Below are 16,491 nucleotides of genomic sequence, written 5' to 3'. Positions count from 1 at the left end.
AAATCCAATGAGTCCCGACCCAACTATACAGAGCAGAACATACAGTAAATCCAATGAATCTGACCCAACTATACAGAGCAGAACATACAGTAAATCCAATGAGTCCCGACCCAACTATACAGAGCAGAACATACAGTAAATCCAATGAGTCTGACCCAACTATACAGAGTAGAACATACAGTAAATCCAATGAGTCTGACCCAACTATACAGAGCAGAACATACAGTAAATCCAATGAGTCTGACCCAACTATACAGAGTAGAACATACAGTAAATCCAATGAGTCTGACCCAACTATACAGAACAGAACATACAGTAAATCCAATGAGTACCAACCCAACTATACAGAGCAGAACATACAGTAAATCCAATGAGTCCTGACCCAACTATACAGAGCAGAACATACAGTAAATCCAATGAGTCCTGACCCAACTATACAGAGTAGAACATACAGTAAATCCAATGAGTACCAACCCAACTATACAGAGCAGAACATACAGTAAATCCAATGAGTCCTGACCCAACTATACAGAGCAGAACATACAGTAAATCCAATGAGTCTGACCCAACTATACAGAGCAGAACATACAGTAAATCCAATGAGTCTGACCCAACTATACAGAGCAGAACATACAGTAAATCCAATGAGTCCTGACCCAACTATACAGAGCAGAACATACAGTAAATCCAATGAGTCTGACCCAACTATACAGAGCAGAACATACAGTAAATCCAATGAGTACCAACCCAACTATACAGAGCAGAACATACAGTAAATCCAATGAGTCTGACCCAACTATACAGAGTAGAACATACAGTAAATCCAATGAGTCCTGACCCAACTATACAGAGCAAAAGATGGAATGAATCTAAAAGCATCAAACACATTATAGAGCTCTCATAGGAAAAAGTCTGATCTCTGAGGACAACGTCCTACCTAAGCATCCACGTGTCATAGTCAATATCCGTCATTGTGTTGGGAAACTCCAGATCTTCTGGTCTAATGGCAGTGACACCTAAGAGGAAACATAAGAATTGGTCAATATGAGGAAGAAGCAGGTGATGAATATACAATTGGAGTAGAACACAAATATAAAAATCTAACCATTTCATATTCCTCCAATCTACTGCAATCTTCCTATCTCTTCCACTGGTCCCTCATATTCAGTGAAATTACCTTTATATGTACTAATTTATGGCACTAGTTGTGGTTAACATCATGGAACACCAAGAAGTGTCTACTGACAGCTGCTCGCATGGAGCATGGACAGGTTTGGGAGGTTGAGGTGGCCTTAGCAAAGTCGAAGAGGCAATGGCCAAGGTTTGAATGCCGGCGGCTCGGTCAGTCCGGCACTACAAAGATTGTGGTAGTGTTGCTCTATATTATCTTCTGGATTATTCTAGGTAGAATGGCTAGTGGCAGAAACACATACACCACAGAGTGGCTAGGGCTTCTACATATGTTGCTCCTGGGTCTCTCAACCTGGCACAATAGAAAGGAAGTGCAAGTAGAATAATGGATGCAACTATTAGTTGCTATGGGTTACTGCCTACAGGCAAATCTGCCGAGTGTTCATAAATGACCCCTCAAGTCATTCGGAGCGTTTGTTTCCGGTACACTGGCCCCAACAAGAGACTGGCATCTGTGGTCACAATCTACCAGTGAGCCCAAAACTAACTCCAGCGCAGCAGCCCAACGTCTCTGGTGGCTGAGGGTCTCTGTGGTACTTGTTCCAGTGATCCAGAAAGTGGAGTTGAAGAGGCCAGAGATGAAACCTGTCAAAGGGATTGGCCTCCAAGGACGACACCATGAACCAGAGTGGGCAGAGACAGCCCTCAGTTAAAACAATCTCTTTAGACAGAAATGACTGAGTTAAGGTGATTAACCTCAAGTTAAGAATATTCTCTGACTGAGTGGAATGAAGTGAAGTCACAGACACAGGCTTGGCTCGTGTCAGGAGGTGTGACTTTGGTCTCTTGAGCCACTTTCATTAAAAGGTCATCCAAAATTCTGACTTTTCAGTGGACAAGTATGTGCCCTTTCTCTTGTGACATCTGCTAAGATTTGCCTTAAATTGGGCCAAACAAAGGAAATGGTCTGTAGGTCAAGGATAGTCTCCATTTGGATGCTGTATTGTCTGGCCAATGGCAAAGCCAAAAGGCCACCCTATTGGGTGTTGCTTTGGCCGCTAATTTGACCAGTTTTTTTGCAGCCTCTGCAAGGAAGCAGAGCTAGAGGTTAGCTTATCAACTTCTGCCTTGTTGTTGCGATGATGATGATGGTGGGTGTCAGGCCAGTTCTTGTGCCCAGCGTCTGGCTTTGAGGGCTAGGCTGGCCAATGAACCATTGCCACTTCATGGATAGAAGATCTTATTAGTCGGGATTCCATGTGGCATTCCAATGTGTCTTTTAAACAAACAGGTAATATGGTCTGGGCCATGACTGAATCTACCTTGGGAGCTTTGTCCAATTTATTCTGGTGGTCCTCTGGTTGCGGATAGGTCTTAAAAAAAGATTCCCCTTTCTGCTTATCATTCTTACCTGCCTCTATTGATCCAGACCAACGATCTACCATCTTCTGGATAACAATCTCAAAGAGCTCACCATCCCTCAAGGGCCTGGGAAGAAAGCAGGGAATCATATTGAAGGGGAGAAGGATGGGGATCGTTAGGATGCAGTGTTACATAAAGTGTATATTTCTATACATGAGATCACATGATGGACATTATTACCCAAGGGTTGTGGTACAGGCACATTTGCACTGAAGGAAGAGCACAATATTCTCAAGCAATTTCCAGATTCCAGGCCAGTCTACCGCACTCCCTTCTGTTTCCCAGACAGGTCGCCATATTCCATTACAGTTCTTTACCTTTTACCTTCTGGCCTGATACCTACCGGCTTGACATGACAATGGCGTCATTGAATTCGCTGCGGGAGTTGTTGCGCAAAGCAGAGCGCCCTCCATTGGTGATCAAGGCGTTGCTGCCATGCAGATGGTGGAAGCGTAGATCTGAGAGAGACTGCATGGTGCAGGGAGTCCCTGGGGTGAGAGCAAGAGCTTCATCCTCATCCCCTGGCAGAGGCAATGCATCTGAGACAGAGAGGGGTGGGGAATGAGTCGGGGGAAGGTGGGGCACATCAGGTAAGTAGAACTGCAGGTAAGGGTACACCTACCAGTCTCATCCAGTATTGTGGCCTGAGCTGCTTGTCCATACAGATCCACCACAGCAAAAACATTGGGCGGCACATTCCATGCAGCCACACCTTGTGCGATACCATTAACAAAAAAGTTCAATGTCCCATCTTCCCGACGTACGACCCCTACTGTATCACCAGCCTGAAGAATGAAGAGTAAGAAGTTATATCTTTCCTCTCTCCATTCCCCGACCATGAGAAGCATATGCCTCCCTTTCCAACCCCAAATATGAGCAGGTTGCTATCCCCTTTTTGCCTGACCTTAAGACGATCCAGGTTATGCCCATACTCATCAAGGATGGTGGTTCCATTGTGCATGACTCCATTCCCGGTCATCATCCATGTTCCTAACAAATGATCCCAAGAACAGAGAGCAAGTTAGAGCTACAGTGGAACGGTGCAGTCACATGGGTACAAATAGAGAAAGTGTCAGCTCACCTGACCGCAGGTTGGTCATGGTCGATGGAAGTTGGAGGTAGGCAGGGTTATGAGTGGTCACACCGATTTCTATAGAACCTGCCCACTTGTCCACCATCTTGTCTATTCGCACTTGGAACACCTCGTTGTTCTGCAGAGGTCGGTTACTGAGCACCACTCCGTGGTTAAAGTCATCCGTGGCGCTGCTCAGAGGAGACACAATCACATGGGAGGGATGAGCCACATACCTGTATATATACACAGATCCTGTACAGATCAGGGGCAAAGAGTCCACCTAGTTCTGGTTCTAGTCCCACCCGCGGCTTAAGCGAAACCCCTTGCTCCTCCCCCAAAAGTTGCCATTAATGTTCTAGTAGTGTTCTTCCACGTTCTACAATTACCTGCTGCTATCAGTGTCCTATTGTCCCCCATTGCTTGACTAGTCCCTCCACCTCCCCCCCCCCCCCCCGTACGAGGCAGTAAAAAAAAAGACGTGCTTTGTACGGTAGCCAAGCCATTGAGCAGCACAGCAGGGCACTAGCACTACAGCCTGGCCAGTCACTGCCACACTATAGCCGAGCCACATGAACACAGGTACATACTGAGGTCTCAGTGCTGTCCGGCCCCCATTGATGATGGAAGCTTTTTGGCCACAGTTTGAGTGGAAGAGCAGTTGGCCGGGTTCTGGAGTAGATGCGTTTTGTCTCCCAGTGTCAGGTGACCGCGCTCGCAGAATGGCGTTGTTTCTCCTCAGCCGGTCAGCGTGATTGTGGTTGTGCACAATTGTCACTTTCACAGCCATTCCATAAAGATCTACGACCCCATATACCACGGGTGGGGTCTGGCACGATGCCACACCTGGGGAACATAAGGTTGGATCATCCAAAGAGATGAAGTGCAGATATATTGATATAAACAATTACAGTCCTGCTAATGAGACCGATTGTCCTACAGAATGTGGCAATGCATAAAACAGACAGACATGGTGCCTACAGAAAGGGGGGCAGGGTAGCGATGGTGCCTACAGAAAGGGGGGCAGGGTAGTGATGGTGCCTACAGAAAGGGGGGCAGGGTAGCGATGGTGCCTACAGAAAGGGGGGCAGGGGTAGCGATGGTGCCTACAGAAAGGGGGGCAGGGTAGCGATGGTGCCTACAGAAAGGGGGCAGGGTAGCGATGGTGCCTACAGAAAGGGGGGGCAGGGTAGCGATGGTGCCTACAGAAAGGGGGCAGGGTAGCGATGGTGCCTACAGAAAGGGGGGCAGGGTAGCGATGGTGCCTACAGAAAGGGGGGCAGGGTAGCGATGGTGCCTACAGAAAGGGGGGCAGGGTAGCGATGGTGCCTACAGAAAGGGGGGCAGGGTAGCGATGGTGCCTACAGAAAGGGGGGCAGGGTAGCGATGGTGCCTACAGAAAGGGGGGCAGGGTAGCGATGGTGCCTACAGAAAGGGGGGCAGAGTAGAGATGGTGCCTACAGAAAGGGCAGGGTACTGGTTTCATTGGGAAGATGGCATGTCAGAAATCCTATAAGAATGTAACACAAATGAAGGATCTAACAGGAGGGGAGGGGCTAATTCAGAAGGTGGCAGGGCAGAGGACCCAGACAAGTAGGAAATGTGTGAGATACTGCAGAAGAAGGAACAGTTGGGGCTTTAGGATGAGATTGCAGTTTAGGAGAGAGGAGCTCCACTCACCTTGATCCAAGCCATTAATATAGAAGTGCAGCGCCCCATTAGATTTCCGTGTAAGGCCTATGTGATCTCCTTCCTACGTGGGGACAGAAGGCAGTGAGTTCTTCTATATTGTAATAGGGTTAGTGCATTAGGTCAGGTATTCACAGACACACACACACACACACACACACACACACACACACAGAGATGCACAAACACAAAGACAGACACCCACAGACACACACAGACACACACAGACACACACACAGAGATGCACAAACACAAAGACAGACACCCCAGATACACACAAACATGCACAGTCAGACACACAGAGATGCACAGACACACACACACACATACACAGACACACCCACAGATACACACAAACATGCACAGACACACACACAGACACACACACAGATACACACAAACATGCACAGTCAGACACACAGACATATACACACACAGAGATGAACAGACACACAGACAGAGACACAAACACACAGACACAGAACCACAGATACACACCCACACACATACAGATACACACAAAAACACACCCACAGATACACAGAGATGCACAGACAAAGACAGACACACACATACAGAGACACAGCCTCACCCACCCACAGATACACCCACAGATACACACACCAAACTGCCAGGAAATATGGAAACTTCAGAACCAGAAATGGTCCATGAGATGTTGGACATGATGAGATTTATTGGAGAAGCAGAAGATTTGCTCCACAGACTCAGCTAAGTATCTCACTTCAGCAATGTCCCAATGAGATCCTCACCAGTTCATGGGCTCATTGTAGGGGTGAGATAGTGGGGAGAAAGAGCGGGGTGAGATAGTGGGGTGAGATAGTGGGGTGAGATAGTGGGGTGAGATAGTGGGGTGAGATAGCAGGATTCTTACTTGCAACTCGTCCAGGCTAAACTCACAGTACTCTCTGCGCGTTCCCTTTCCATTGGTCAGAATCCCACAGCCGCTCATCATGATGGTCCCTAGGGGGGAGGAACACATGAAACATCACAGGAGAGTCAGCAGTTGCAGGTGAGACATGGTGCGAGGGCTACTCCTAGAGGAAGGGACTCACCTGAGCGCAAGTTAGTCATGGTGGCTGGATACTCCAGGTTGTTGGGGTTGTGAGTGGTCACTCCGATTTCAATGGATCCAGACCATTTATCAACCAACTTATCTATCCGTATCTAGAGGTAGCGGTGAGAGATGGGGAGACAGTCACAGGTAGAGAGCGTGAAGGCAAATAGAGCTCATAACCCGCCCCCTGTAGGCTCCTCCCCACATTACCTCAAACATCTCGCAGTCTCTCAAAGGGCGGTTGGTCATGACCACTCCATTGTTGAACTCATCCAGCGGCCGTCTCCTTTCAGCCGTTTTGTTGCCATTGCTGAGCTTGATGAGGGTTCCACACTTCTCATGGAAGAGCAAAGCATCATTTGAAGTTTGGGGAGAGTGGTCAATGGCAGCTGGAGGGGAGCCTAAGCTGACACTTAGGAGGCTTCCGTTATATGCAGAGAGAATGGCATTACTGACAACTGCCGACAGCTCCGTGCTTGGGAACTCTGGGGAGGAACACAAGGAGTAAGGGAGGAGGTAACAGCACTCTCTCATTCCTCCTCATACCCACAACCTGTCATTTGGGGAACACAAGGAGTAAGGGAGGGGATAGCGCTCTCTCATTCCTCCTCATACCCACAACCTGTCACTTTGGGGAACAGAAGGAGTAAGGGAGGGGATAACACTCTCTCATTCCTCCTCATACCCACAACCTGTCACTTTGGAGAACACAAGGAGTAAGGGAGGGGATAGCGCTCTCTCATTCCTCCTTATACCCACAACCTGTCACTTTGGAGAACACAAGGAGTAAGGGAGGGGATAGCGCTCTCTCATTCCTCCTCATACCCACAACCTGTCACTTTGGAGAACACAAGGAGTAAGGGAGGGGATAGCGCTCTCTCATTCCTCCTTATACCCACAACCTGTCACTTTGGAGAACACAAGGAGTAAGGGAGGGGGTAGCGCTCTCTCATTCCTCCTCATACCCACAACCTGTCACTTTGGGGAACACAAGGAGTAAGGGAGGAGGTAACAGCACTCTCTCATTCCTCCTTATACCCACAACCTGTCACTTTGGAGAACACAAGGAGTAAGGGAGGGGATAGCGCTCTCTCATTCCTCCTTATACCCACAACCTGTCACTTTGGGGAACACAAGGAGTAAGGGAGGAGGTAACAGCACTCTCTCATTCCTCCTTATACCCACAACCTGTCACTTTGGACAACTCAAGGAGTAAGGGAGGGGATAGCGCTCTCTCATTCCACCTTATACCCACAACCTGTCACTTTGGAGAACACAAGGAGTAAGGGAGGGGATAGCGCTCTCTCATTCCTCCTTATACCCACAACCTGTCACTTTGGAGAACACAAGGAGTAAGGGAGGGGATAGCGCTCTCTCATTCCTCCTTATACCCACAACCTGTCACTTTGGAGAACACAAGGAGTAAGGGAGGGGATAGCGCTCTCTCATTCCTCCTTATACCCACAACCTGTCACTTTGGGGAACACAAGGAGTAAGGGAGGGGATAGCGCTCTCTCATTCCTCCTTATACCCACAACCTGTCACTTTGGAGAACACAAGGAGTAAGGGAGGGGATAGCGCTCTCTCATTCCTCCTCATACCCACAACCTGTCAGTTTGGAGAACACAAGGAGTAAGGGAGGGGATAGCGCTCTCTCATTCCTCCTCATACCCACAACCTGTCACTTTGGAGAACACAAGGAGTAAGGGAGGAGATAGCGCTCTCTCATTCCTCCTCATACCCACAACCTGTCACTTTGGGGAACACAAGGAGTAAGGGAGGGGATAGCGCTCTCTCATTTCTCCTTATACCCACAACCTGTCACTTTGGAGAACACAAGGAGTAAGGGAGGGGATAGCGCTCTCTCATTCCTCCTCATACCCACAACATGTCACTTTGGGGAACACAAGGAGCAAGGGAGGGGATAGCGCTCTCTCATTCCTCCTTATACCCACAACCTGTCACTTTGGAGAACACAAGGAGTAAGGAGAGGAATAACACTCTCTCATTCCTCCTCATACCCACAACCTGTCACTTTGGAGAACACAAGGAGTGATGGAGGGGATAACACTCTCTCATTCCTCCTTATACCCACAGCCTGTCACTTTGGGGAACACAAGGAGTGATGGAGGGGATAACACTCTCTCATTCCTCCTTATACCCACAGCCTGTCACTTTGGGGAACACAAGGAGTGATGGAGGGGATAACACTCTCTCATTCCTCCTTATACCCACACCACAGCCTGTCACTTTGGGGAACAAAAGCAGTTCCTTTGATCTGACTTACCACTGTCAGTGTCCAGGGTGTTGGGGAATTTATCCGGCCTCGACTGCCCCAGGGGGAGAAGGGAAACTGCAGAGAGAGGAGGATGATGAAGGTAGTAAGCCCAGTAACAGATATATGGACTATAGGAAGATCATACTGGTACTGGTGTGTAGCAGGGCAAAGATATTGTAGGAAAAATGTATGACCTCCCAAACAAGATCTGAAAAGGGATCAGCCATATATCTGCAATTGAGAGTACAAGTGAAGCTCACCAAATCTCTTTCCCACGGGGTATCCTGTGCGTGATATCCCAATTAGGTCAATCTGTAGAAATATGTGTAACACTTGACAACTGGCGCTGCCCTAAACATGTTGTGTACCTCTATCCCAATAAAGAAGTCTTGCAGTCCAGTTGCTGCCTTGGATTTGTCCCACATCTCTACATGTTTCTACAGATCAGCCATAAATCTGTCCTCTTAATATCTGCTTATGTGATGTGGTCTCCTAGCAACTTGGTATGCACAGGCCCTAAAATTAAACTAATCATTGACCTGTCCCAATTTATATGCACCTGCCATGTACCTCTATACCCGTCCCTATTCCTACCCCTCAGTATCTCTATACCCTTCCCTATTCCTACCCCTCAGTACCTCTATACCCTTCCCTATTCCTACCCCTCAGTACCTCTATACCCTTCCCTATTCCTACCCCTCAGTACCTCTATATCCTTCCCTATTCCTACCCCTCAGTACCTCTATACCCTTCCCTATTCCTACCCCTCAGTACCTCTATACCCGTCCCTATTCCTACCCCTCAGTATCTCTATACCCGTCCCTATTCCTACCCCTCAGTATCTCTATACCCTTCCCTATTCCTACCCCTCAGTACCTCTATACCCTTCCCTATTCCTACCCCTCAGTACCTCTATACCCGTCCCTATTCCTACCCCTCAGTACCTCTATACCCTTCCCTATTCCTACCCCTCAGTACCTCTATACCCTTCCCTATTCCTACCCCTCAGTATCTCTATACCCGTCCCTATTCCTACCCCTCAGTATCTCTATACCCGTCCCTATTCCTACCCCTCAGTATCTCTATACCCGTCCCTATTCCTACCCCTCAGTATCTCTATATCCGTCCCTATTCCTACCCCTCAGTATCTCTATACCCGTCCCTATTCCTACCCCTCAGTATCTCTATATCCGTCCCTATTCCTACCCCTCAGTATCTCTATACCCTTCCCTATTCCTACCCCTCAGTATCTCTATACCCTTCCCTATTCCTACCCCTCAGTACCTCTATACCCTTCCCTATTCCTACCCCTCAGTACCTCTATACCCTTCCCTATTCCTACCCCTCAGTATCTCTATACCCTTCCCTATTCCTACCCCTCAGTATCTCTATACCCTTCCCTATTCCTACCCCTCAGTACCTCTATACCCTTCCCTATTCCTACCCCTCAGTACCTCTATACCCGTCCCTATTCCTACCCCTCAGTACCTCTATACCCGTCCCTATTCCTACCCCTCAGTACCTCTATACCCTTCCCTATTCCTACCCCTCAGTATCTCTATACCCTTCCCTATTCCTACCCCTCAGTACCTCTATACCCTTCCCTATTCCTACCCCTCAGTACCTCTATACCCTTCCCTATTCCTACCCCTCAGTATCTCTATACCCTTCCCTATTCCTACCCCTCAGTATCTCTATACCCTTCCCTATTCCTACCCCTCAGTACCTCTATACCCTTCCCTATTCCTACCCCTCAGTACCTCTATACCCGTCCCTATTCCTACCCCTCAGTACCTCTATACCCGTCCCTATTCCTACCCCTCAGTACCTCTATACCCTTCCCTATTCCTACCCCTCAGTATCTCTATACCCTTCCCTATTCCTACCCCTCAGTATCTCTATACCCTTCCCTATTCCTACCCCTCAGTACCTCTATACCATTCCCTATTTGACCCATAAGCTGACTATAAAGAATTCCAAATCACATTGATCAGGAATGTCCAATTAAACGTTAGGATGTGATTATGGGATAGGTCATGTTACTTATAGTTCATAAGAATTTATGAACAGAGGGAGTGGTCTTTTACCTTCTTGCTCCTCTGCTTCCTCCTCCTCTTCCTCCTCCTCAGGGGGGGGCTGACAGGACAAAACAGTGATCTGAGTGCATTTCCCATAGAGATCCACTACAGCCCAGACTCGGGGGGGAACACCAGAAGATGCCACTCCACAGTCTCTACCATTCACCCACAGGTGGAGCTCCCCAGATAAGGAGCGCTGAACCCCAACACGGTCGCCTTCTCCTAACTGATCCAGATCTTGTCCATATTCCTCTAGAACAGAGCGGCCATCCTCAAGCACGGAACATCCGGATACAATCCAAGAGCCGCCTTTCAGGCCTGTGGCACTGCTGGGGAAATCCAGAAAGGCCGGGTCTTGTGTGGTCAGTCCGATCTCCATAGATCCACTCCAGGAATTCATCTGCAAGGGAAGGACTCAGGTTATAGGAGTCACTGTATTCTATAGATGTCTCTGTATCGTATAAATCTCTGTATTATATATAGAGCTCTGTACTGTATAGATCGATCGCGGTACTGTGTATAGATCTCTGTACTGTATAGATCGATCGCGGTACTGTGTATAGATCTCTGTACTGTATAGATCGATCGCGGTACTGTGTATAGATCTCTGTACGGTGTATAGATCTCTGTACGGTGTATAGATCTCTGTACGGTGTATAGATCTCTGTACGGTGTATAGATCTCTGTACGGTGTATAGATCTCTGTACGGTGTATAGATCTCTGTACGGTGTATAGATCTCTGTACGGTGTATAGATCTCTGTACGGTGTATAGATCTCTGTACGGTGTATAGCTGTACGGTGTATAGATCTCTGTACGGTGTATAGATCTCTGTACTGTGTATAGATCTCTGTACTGTGTATAGATCTCTGTACTGTGTATAGATCTCTGTACTGTGTATAGATCTCTGTACTGTGTATAGATCTCTGTACTGTGTATAGATCTCTGTACTGTGTATAGATCTCTGTACTGTGTATAGATCTCTGTACTGTGTATAGATCTCTGTACTGTGTATAGATCTCTGTACTGTGTATAGATCTCTGTACTGTGTATAGATCTCTGTACTGTGTATAGATCTCTGTACTGTGTATAGATCTCTGTACTGTGTATAGATCTCTGTACTGTGTATAGATCTCTGTACGGTGTATAGATCTCTGTACGGTGTATAGATCTCTGTACTGTGTATAGATCTCTGTACTGTGTATAGATCTCTGTACTGTGTATAGATCTCTGTACTGTGTATAGATCTCTGTACTGTGTATAGATCTCTGTACTGTATAGATCTCTGTACTGTGTATAGATCTCTGTACTGTGTATAGATCTCTGTACGGTGTATAGATCTCTGTACGGTGTATAGATCTCTGTACGGTGTATAGATCTCTGTACGGTGTATAGATCTCTGTACGGTGTATAGATCTCTGTACTGTGTATAGATCTCTGTACTGTGTATAGATCTCTGTACTGTATAGATCTCTGTACTGTATAGATCTCTGTACTGTGTATAGATCTCTGTACTGTATAGATCTCTGTACTGTATAGAAGCGCGTCAGTTCAGCTGGCGCAGTGACATCACCAGGGAGTGCGTGCAGCGTACGGTCACAGTTACGTTACCTAACTTACTCTGTATGTTTTACATTATTTACAAGGGGTAGGGATTTCTCTACTGGCTTAAAGGGGTCGTTCATCTTTCAAACACTTTTTTTAAATCAGTTGTTTTAAGATTTTCCCCCAGAAATAAAGACACTTCATTTACTTTCCATTATTTATTTTTTATTGTTTTTCCCTAAATCTAAGTGTAAAGTTGAATGTTGGTGTTTGAGTCTGGCAACTCAGTAATTCAGGTGCAGATTCTGTTACAATTTTACAACATTTAGTTGATTCATTTCTCATCTCTGGAGTATCAGTAACTATTGTATCAATTCTGACAACTGCCGGTAATGAAACTCAGGGACTCTGCTCAGCAGGGAGAAACATAACAAATGTATCAACTAAATGTATCAATTTAGAACAGTTTACAGGGTCAGCGACCCCCCCCCTCCCAGAGCTGCTTCAGAAGGTGAAAAATTACACTTTATACTTCAAAATTAGAAAAACGGCGACACATAGAAAATAGAAGGTCATTGGAAAAAGTCGTTATTTCTGGTGATCTGTTGTTTGAAGGTGGACCACCCCTTTAATACTTGACAATGGCACAATCTGAGGAGCTTTTTGATCATATTGAAGATTTAGCTGCACTTCCTTCTGAATTACATAAAAAGCCTAATAGGCCAACCAGAAAGAGTAGAAAAAGAAAGGAGACATTAACAGCAAGTCCTTCTCCTCCTACGTTACCCAACATGGTTGTCAGTTCATTCTGCAGATTCAGATGTTGATTTAGAGCAGCCCTAATCCCTGTCTAACCATTGCCATGGTACATGCTGTTCAGGACCCTCCGACCCCACCTCAATTTTCTCCTGCTCCATCCAGTCCAGCACAAAATTCACCACAATCACAGTCGGTGCCACAGGATTTTTCTTCATCCTCTAATGCTACTAATGAGCAATTGTGTCAGTTCTTCGGATGGTTACAATCTCACATTCATTCTTCAGTACAACAGGCAGTAGCCAGCCAAGTACAAGTCCCTACTCGGCCCAAAGCCAAGTCTAAGGCTCAAGTGACTGTTGTGTTTCATTCATCAGACTGAGTCTCATTCGGGTTCAGATTCTGACCAAAATAATAGTGATTTATCGGATTCAGATACTTCCCTATCAGATGAGACTGTTACTTCTAAACAACTAGATGACATTAAATTGCTCCTTAAGTACCTGTGTGATATTTTAGAAATTAAACACGTCTCTAAAGTAGAGCAAGTTCTGGGTAACACTCACAAGCAGATCAGTTACTCCGATTATTTCAGATGAATGGTCTGAACCAGACAAGCAAAATACTTGCAACCCAAGACACCTTCAAGGTGGGAGGAAGACTGCAACAGTTTGCAAAAGTTTGGCAGAATTCCATTTCAGACCCGTGGGTACTCAAAATAATTACATACAGGTCTCAGAATTTCTTTTCAAAAGATTTCCTTCAAAACAACCTACAGATCCCGTCAAAGCGGAAGCCACCACCACAATTGTTCAAGACCTTCAAGAGAAAAAAGGAAAGTGACCTTAGTACCACCAAGAGAGCATTTCCAAGGTTTTTACTCAAACCTTCAGTTTAAAGGACACTAATCTGTTTTTGGAAGCTGCATCTCCTGACCATTGTCTTAACCCTTCGAGCTGTTCTACAGCAAAACACTAGACCCAGGAGAGTGGAAACTCAAGGACTAGGTGTTCCAACTGACTACGGACACGTGGGGCACTCAGTGTGTGGATGTCATGGCTCCCAGGCACAACTCTCAACTGCAAAGATCCTTCTCCAGGACCAGGGACCAAATGGCAGAGGCTGTAGACGCGCTTGCTACGCTTGGTCTTTCCGGATGGCTTATGCTTTTCCACCCATTCTGACGTTACAACAAACCCTCGTAAAGATTCGCTGGGAAGGGATTCCGACAATTCTAGTTGTGCCGGAATGAAGCTGGTTCGCAGACGTAATAACTTTGCCTGGAGACCAGCCCTTCCGATTACCTCTCATGCCGGACCTTCTAACGCAAGGTCCCTCCTGGTACCCAGATGTGGACAAGCTGAGTTTAACGGCTTTTCTCTTAAATCCAGTATCTGGAAACAAAAGGGATTTCCACCAGCAGTACTTGAGACTGTACTGTCAGCAAGATGCCCAACAACAACCAGAGCTCACCATTGAATATGGTGTATTTTTATTTGCTGGTGCAAGACTAAAGGCTTAGCATATAATAACTACAAATCACCACCAATCCTTCAATTCCTGCAATCTGGATTTGATATGCATTTAGGCGTCACATCACTCAAAGTGCAGATATCAGCCCTGGCAGCCTTATTTCACATACAATGGGCAGAACTTCCTGAATCCAAATGATTTTGTTCAAGGCTTATAGACCACCGACTAAAAGTCCAGTTGCTCCTTGGGATTTGTAGGCCCTGCCGGCATTTCCATTTGAGCCATTGATTCTGTGGAATTGACGTTCTTAACTCTGAAGCTGGTCTTGTTACTGGCTATAGCTTCAGCAAGGAGAGTATTGGAATTAGCTTCTCTATCCTGCAAATGTCCATGGCTTGAGATGTGATCCAGACGAGGCAGTACTTTGTACTAATCCATCCTTTCTTCCTGAAATGGTCTCAGCCTCCCATGTAAAGCAAGACATAGTGATACTGACTCTGCAGTCTCAGGACTCAGACCAACAGTGTGAGGTTAATATCAAGTCAGACCTCTAAAGACTTATGTTACGAGAATTCAGACTGATGTACTTGTCATACTATTTGGGGGACACAGAGGGGGGTCCTGAGCCTCAAAGAGATGGATAGCAGAATCCATATGTGAAGCTTATAGTAAAGCAGGAATGTCCCTCCAATGCCAATCAGGGCAGTGGCGGAACTACCAGGGGAGCAGGGGGTGCGAGTGGACCAGGGTCCGCACCCCCTCAGGGACCCCCGGCAGCCCGCTCGCCAGTGAAATCAGTCGTGTACGGAGGGGGGCGGGGCCCGGTTGCGCGTCACGCACCAGGGCCCGCCCCCTCTAGTTACGGCACTGAATCAGGGCACATTCCAGTAGGAAAGTCAGTACTTCTTGGGCCTTCCAACATGGAAACAAACTGTCAGGCAGCCACTTGGGCCTCACCATCACAGTCTCAATGTCTTACAGCTTTCCTGTATTTCATTCAAGTCAATGGGAGTTTGGTAGGAGGTGCTGGAAGCAGCAGTAGCCTGTAGAGAACTTCTTCACTTCTTCTACACGGATACAACATGTCTCTTCTCTCTCTGGACATCCCCATACGTCCTGCACTGACTGGGCCGAACACACACACAAGGGAAATAGCTTTTGTATTAGTGACAGTTAGGGCTGAACTGACAGTTACGTGTGGGGCCGATTACTGACATTCTCTACTTACTTCTATGTACTGAGTGTGTGTCTCCTTCTCTCTGTACTGTACATATATATATATATAAGTGTGCATATAAAGTGTGTATATGTATATATATATATAGTCACATACAAGAGTCCTCTGCACTCAACCCATTATCAATATATTTAAGACAGAGACATTTTGTGAATACTTGTTAGTTATATAGATATTTACATATAGATATACAAGTGTGTGTATATAAAATATATAGATAGATATATATGTGTGTGTGTGTGTGTGTGTATATAAAGTATATAGATAGATATATAGATGTGTGAGTGTATATATAGATATTTACATATAGATATACAAGTGTGTGTATATAAAGTGTATAGATATATATATATATAGATGTGTGTGTATATAAAGTATAGATATATAGATGTGTGAGTGTAGATGAATGTGAGCAGTAGAGGCAGCAGTAAAGAGAGTCAGCTCAGTAGACTTGTACAAGAGCCAATAGAAGGCCAGTGAGAGGGAGGCCAGTGTATTAGCAGCGAGTACCTTACGATCCAGTCGGACGGTGAAGATCTCCCCGGGCCCGAGGGGTCGGACACTCAGCACCAGTCCCTGGTTGAACTCCTGGGCCGGCTGTTTCCGGGCGGCGGTTCGGTTCCCGTTGCTCAGGGAGACCAATTTGCCGGTCCGAGGATGCAGCTCAGCCATCTTGCCTTGTCCCCGCCCCCACCGGAACTGTCATTCCCTTCTTGCCGGATGTGACGCCACGCC

At 46.6% G+C, this 16,491-nt stretch overlaps 1 protein-coding gene across 1 annotated transcript in view; it reads right to left on the bottom strand.

The window, feature by feature from the left end:
* Positions 1 to 16,428, bottom strand: part of neurl4.S (neuralized E3 ubiquitin protein ligase 4 S homeolog) — a 30,722-nt gene extending 14,294 nt beyond the window's left edge. Inside the window, exons 1-14 of the mRNA XM_041589016.1 lie at positions 16,267 to 16,428; positions 10,755 to 11,145; positions 8,677 to 8,742; positions 6,600 to 6,874; positions 6,388 to 6,499; positions 6,207 to 6,295; positions 5,306 to 5,378; positions 4,216 to 4,471; positions 3,635 to 3,816; positions 3,458 to 3,543; positions 3,176 to 3,338; positions 2,897 to 3,092; positions 2,543 to 2,619; positions 938 to 1,016 (exon numbers count right to left, since the gene is read on the bottom strand). Of these exons, the coding sequence (XP_041444950.1) occupies positions 938 to 1,016; positions 2,543 to 2,619; positions 2,897 to 3,092; positions 3,176 to 3,338; positions 3,458 to 3,543; positions 3,635 to 3,816; positions 4,216 to 4,471; positions 5,306 to 5,378; positions 6,207 to 6,295; positions 6,388 to 6,499; positions 6,600 to 6,874; positions 8,677 to 8,742; positions 10,755 to 11,145; positions 16,267 to 16,428 (2,207 nt within the window). The remainder of the gene's footprint in view (positions 1 to 937; positions 1,017 to 2,542; positions 2,620 to 2,896; positions 3,093 to 3,175; positions 3,339 to 3,457; positions 3,544 to 3,634; positions 3,817 to 4,215; positions 4,472 to 5,305; positions 5,379 to 6,206; positions 6,296 to 6,387; positions 6,500 to 6,599; positions 6,875 to 8,676; positions 8,743 to 10,754; positions 11,146 to 16,266) is intronic.
* Positions 16,429 to 16,491: the final 63 nt, after the last annotated feature.

This window comes from Xenopus laevis, chromosome 3S (genome assembly GCF_017654675.1).
Source record: "Xenopus laevis strain J_2021 chromosome 3S, Xenopus_laevis_v10.1, whole genome shotgun sequence".
In the NCBI taxonomy this organism is placed as follows: domain Eukaryota; kingdom Metazoa; phylum Chordata; class Amphibia; order Anura; family Pipidae; genus Xenopus; species Xenopus laevis.
The sequence above is the reverse complement of the archived record's forward strand: the minus strand, read 5'-3'. Positions and strand labels throughout refer to the sequence as shown.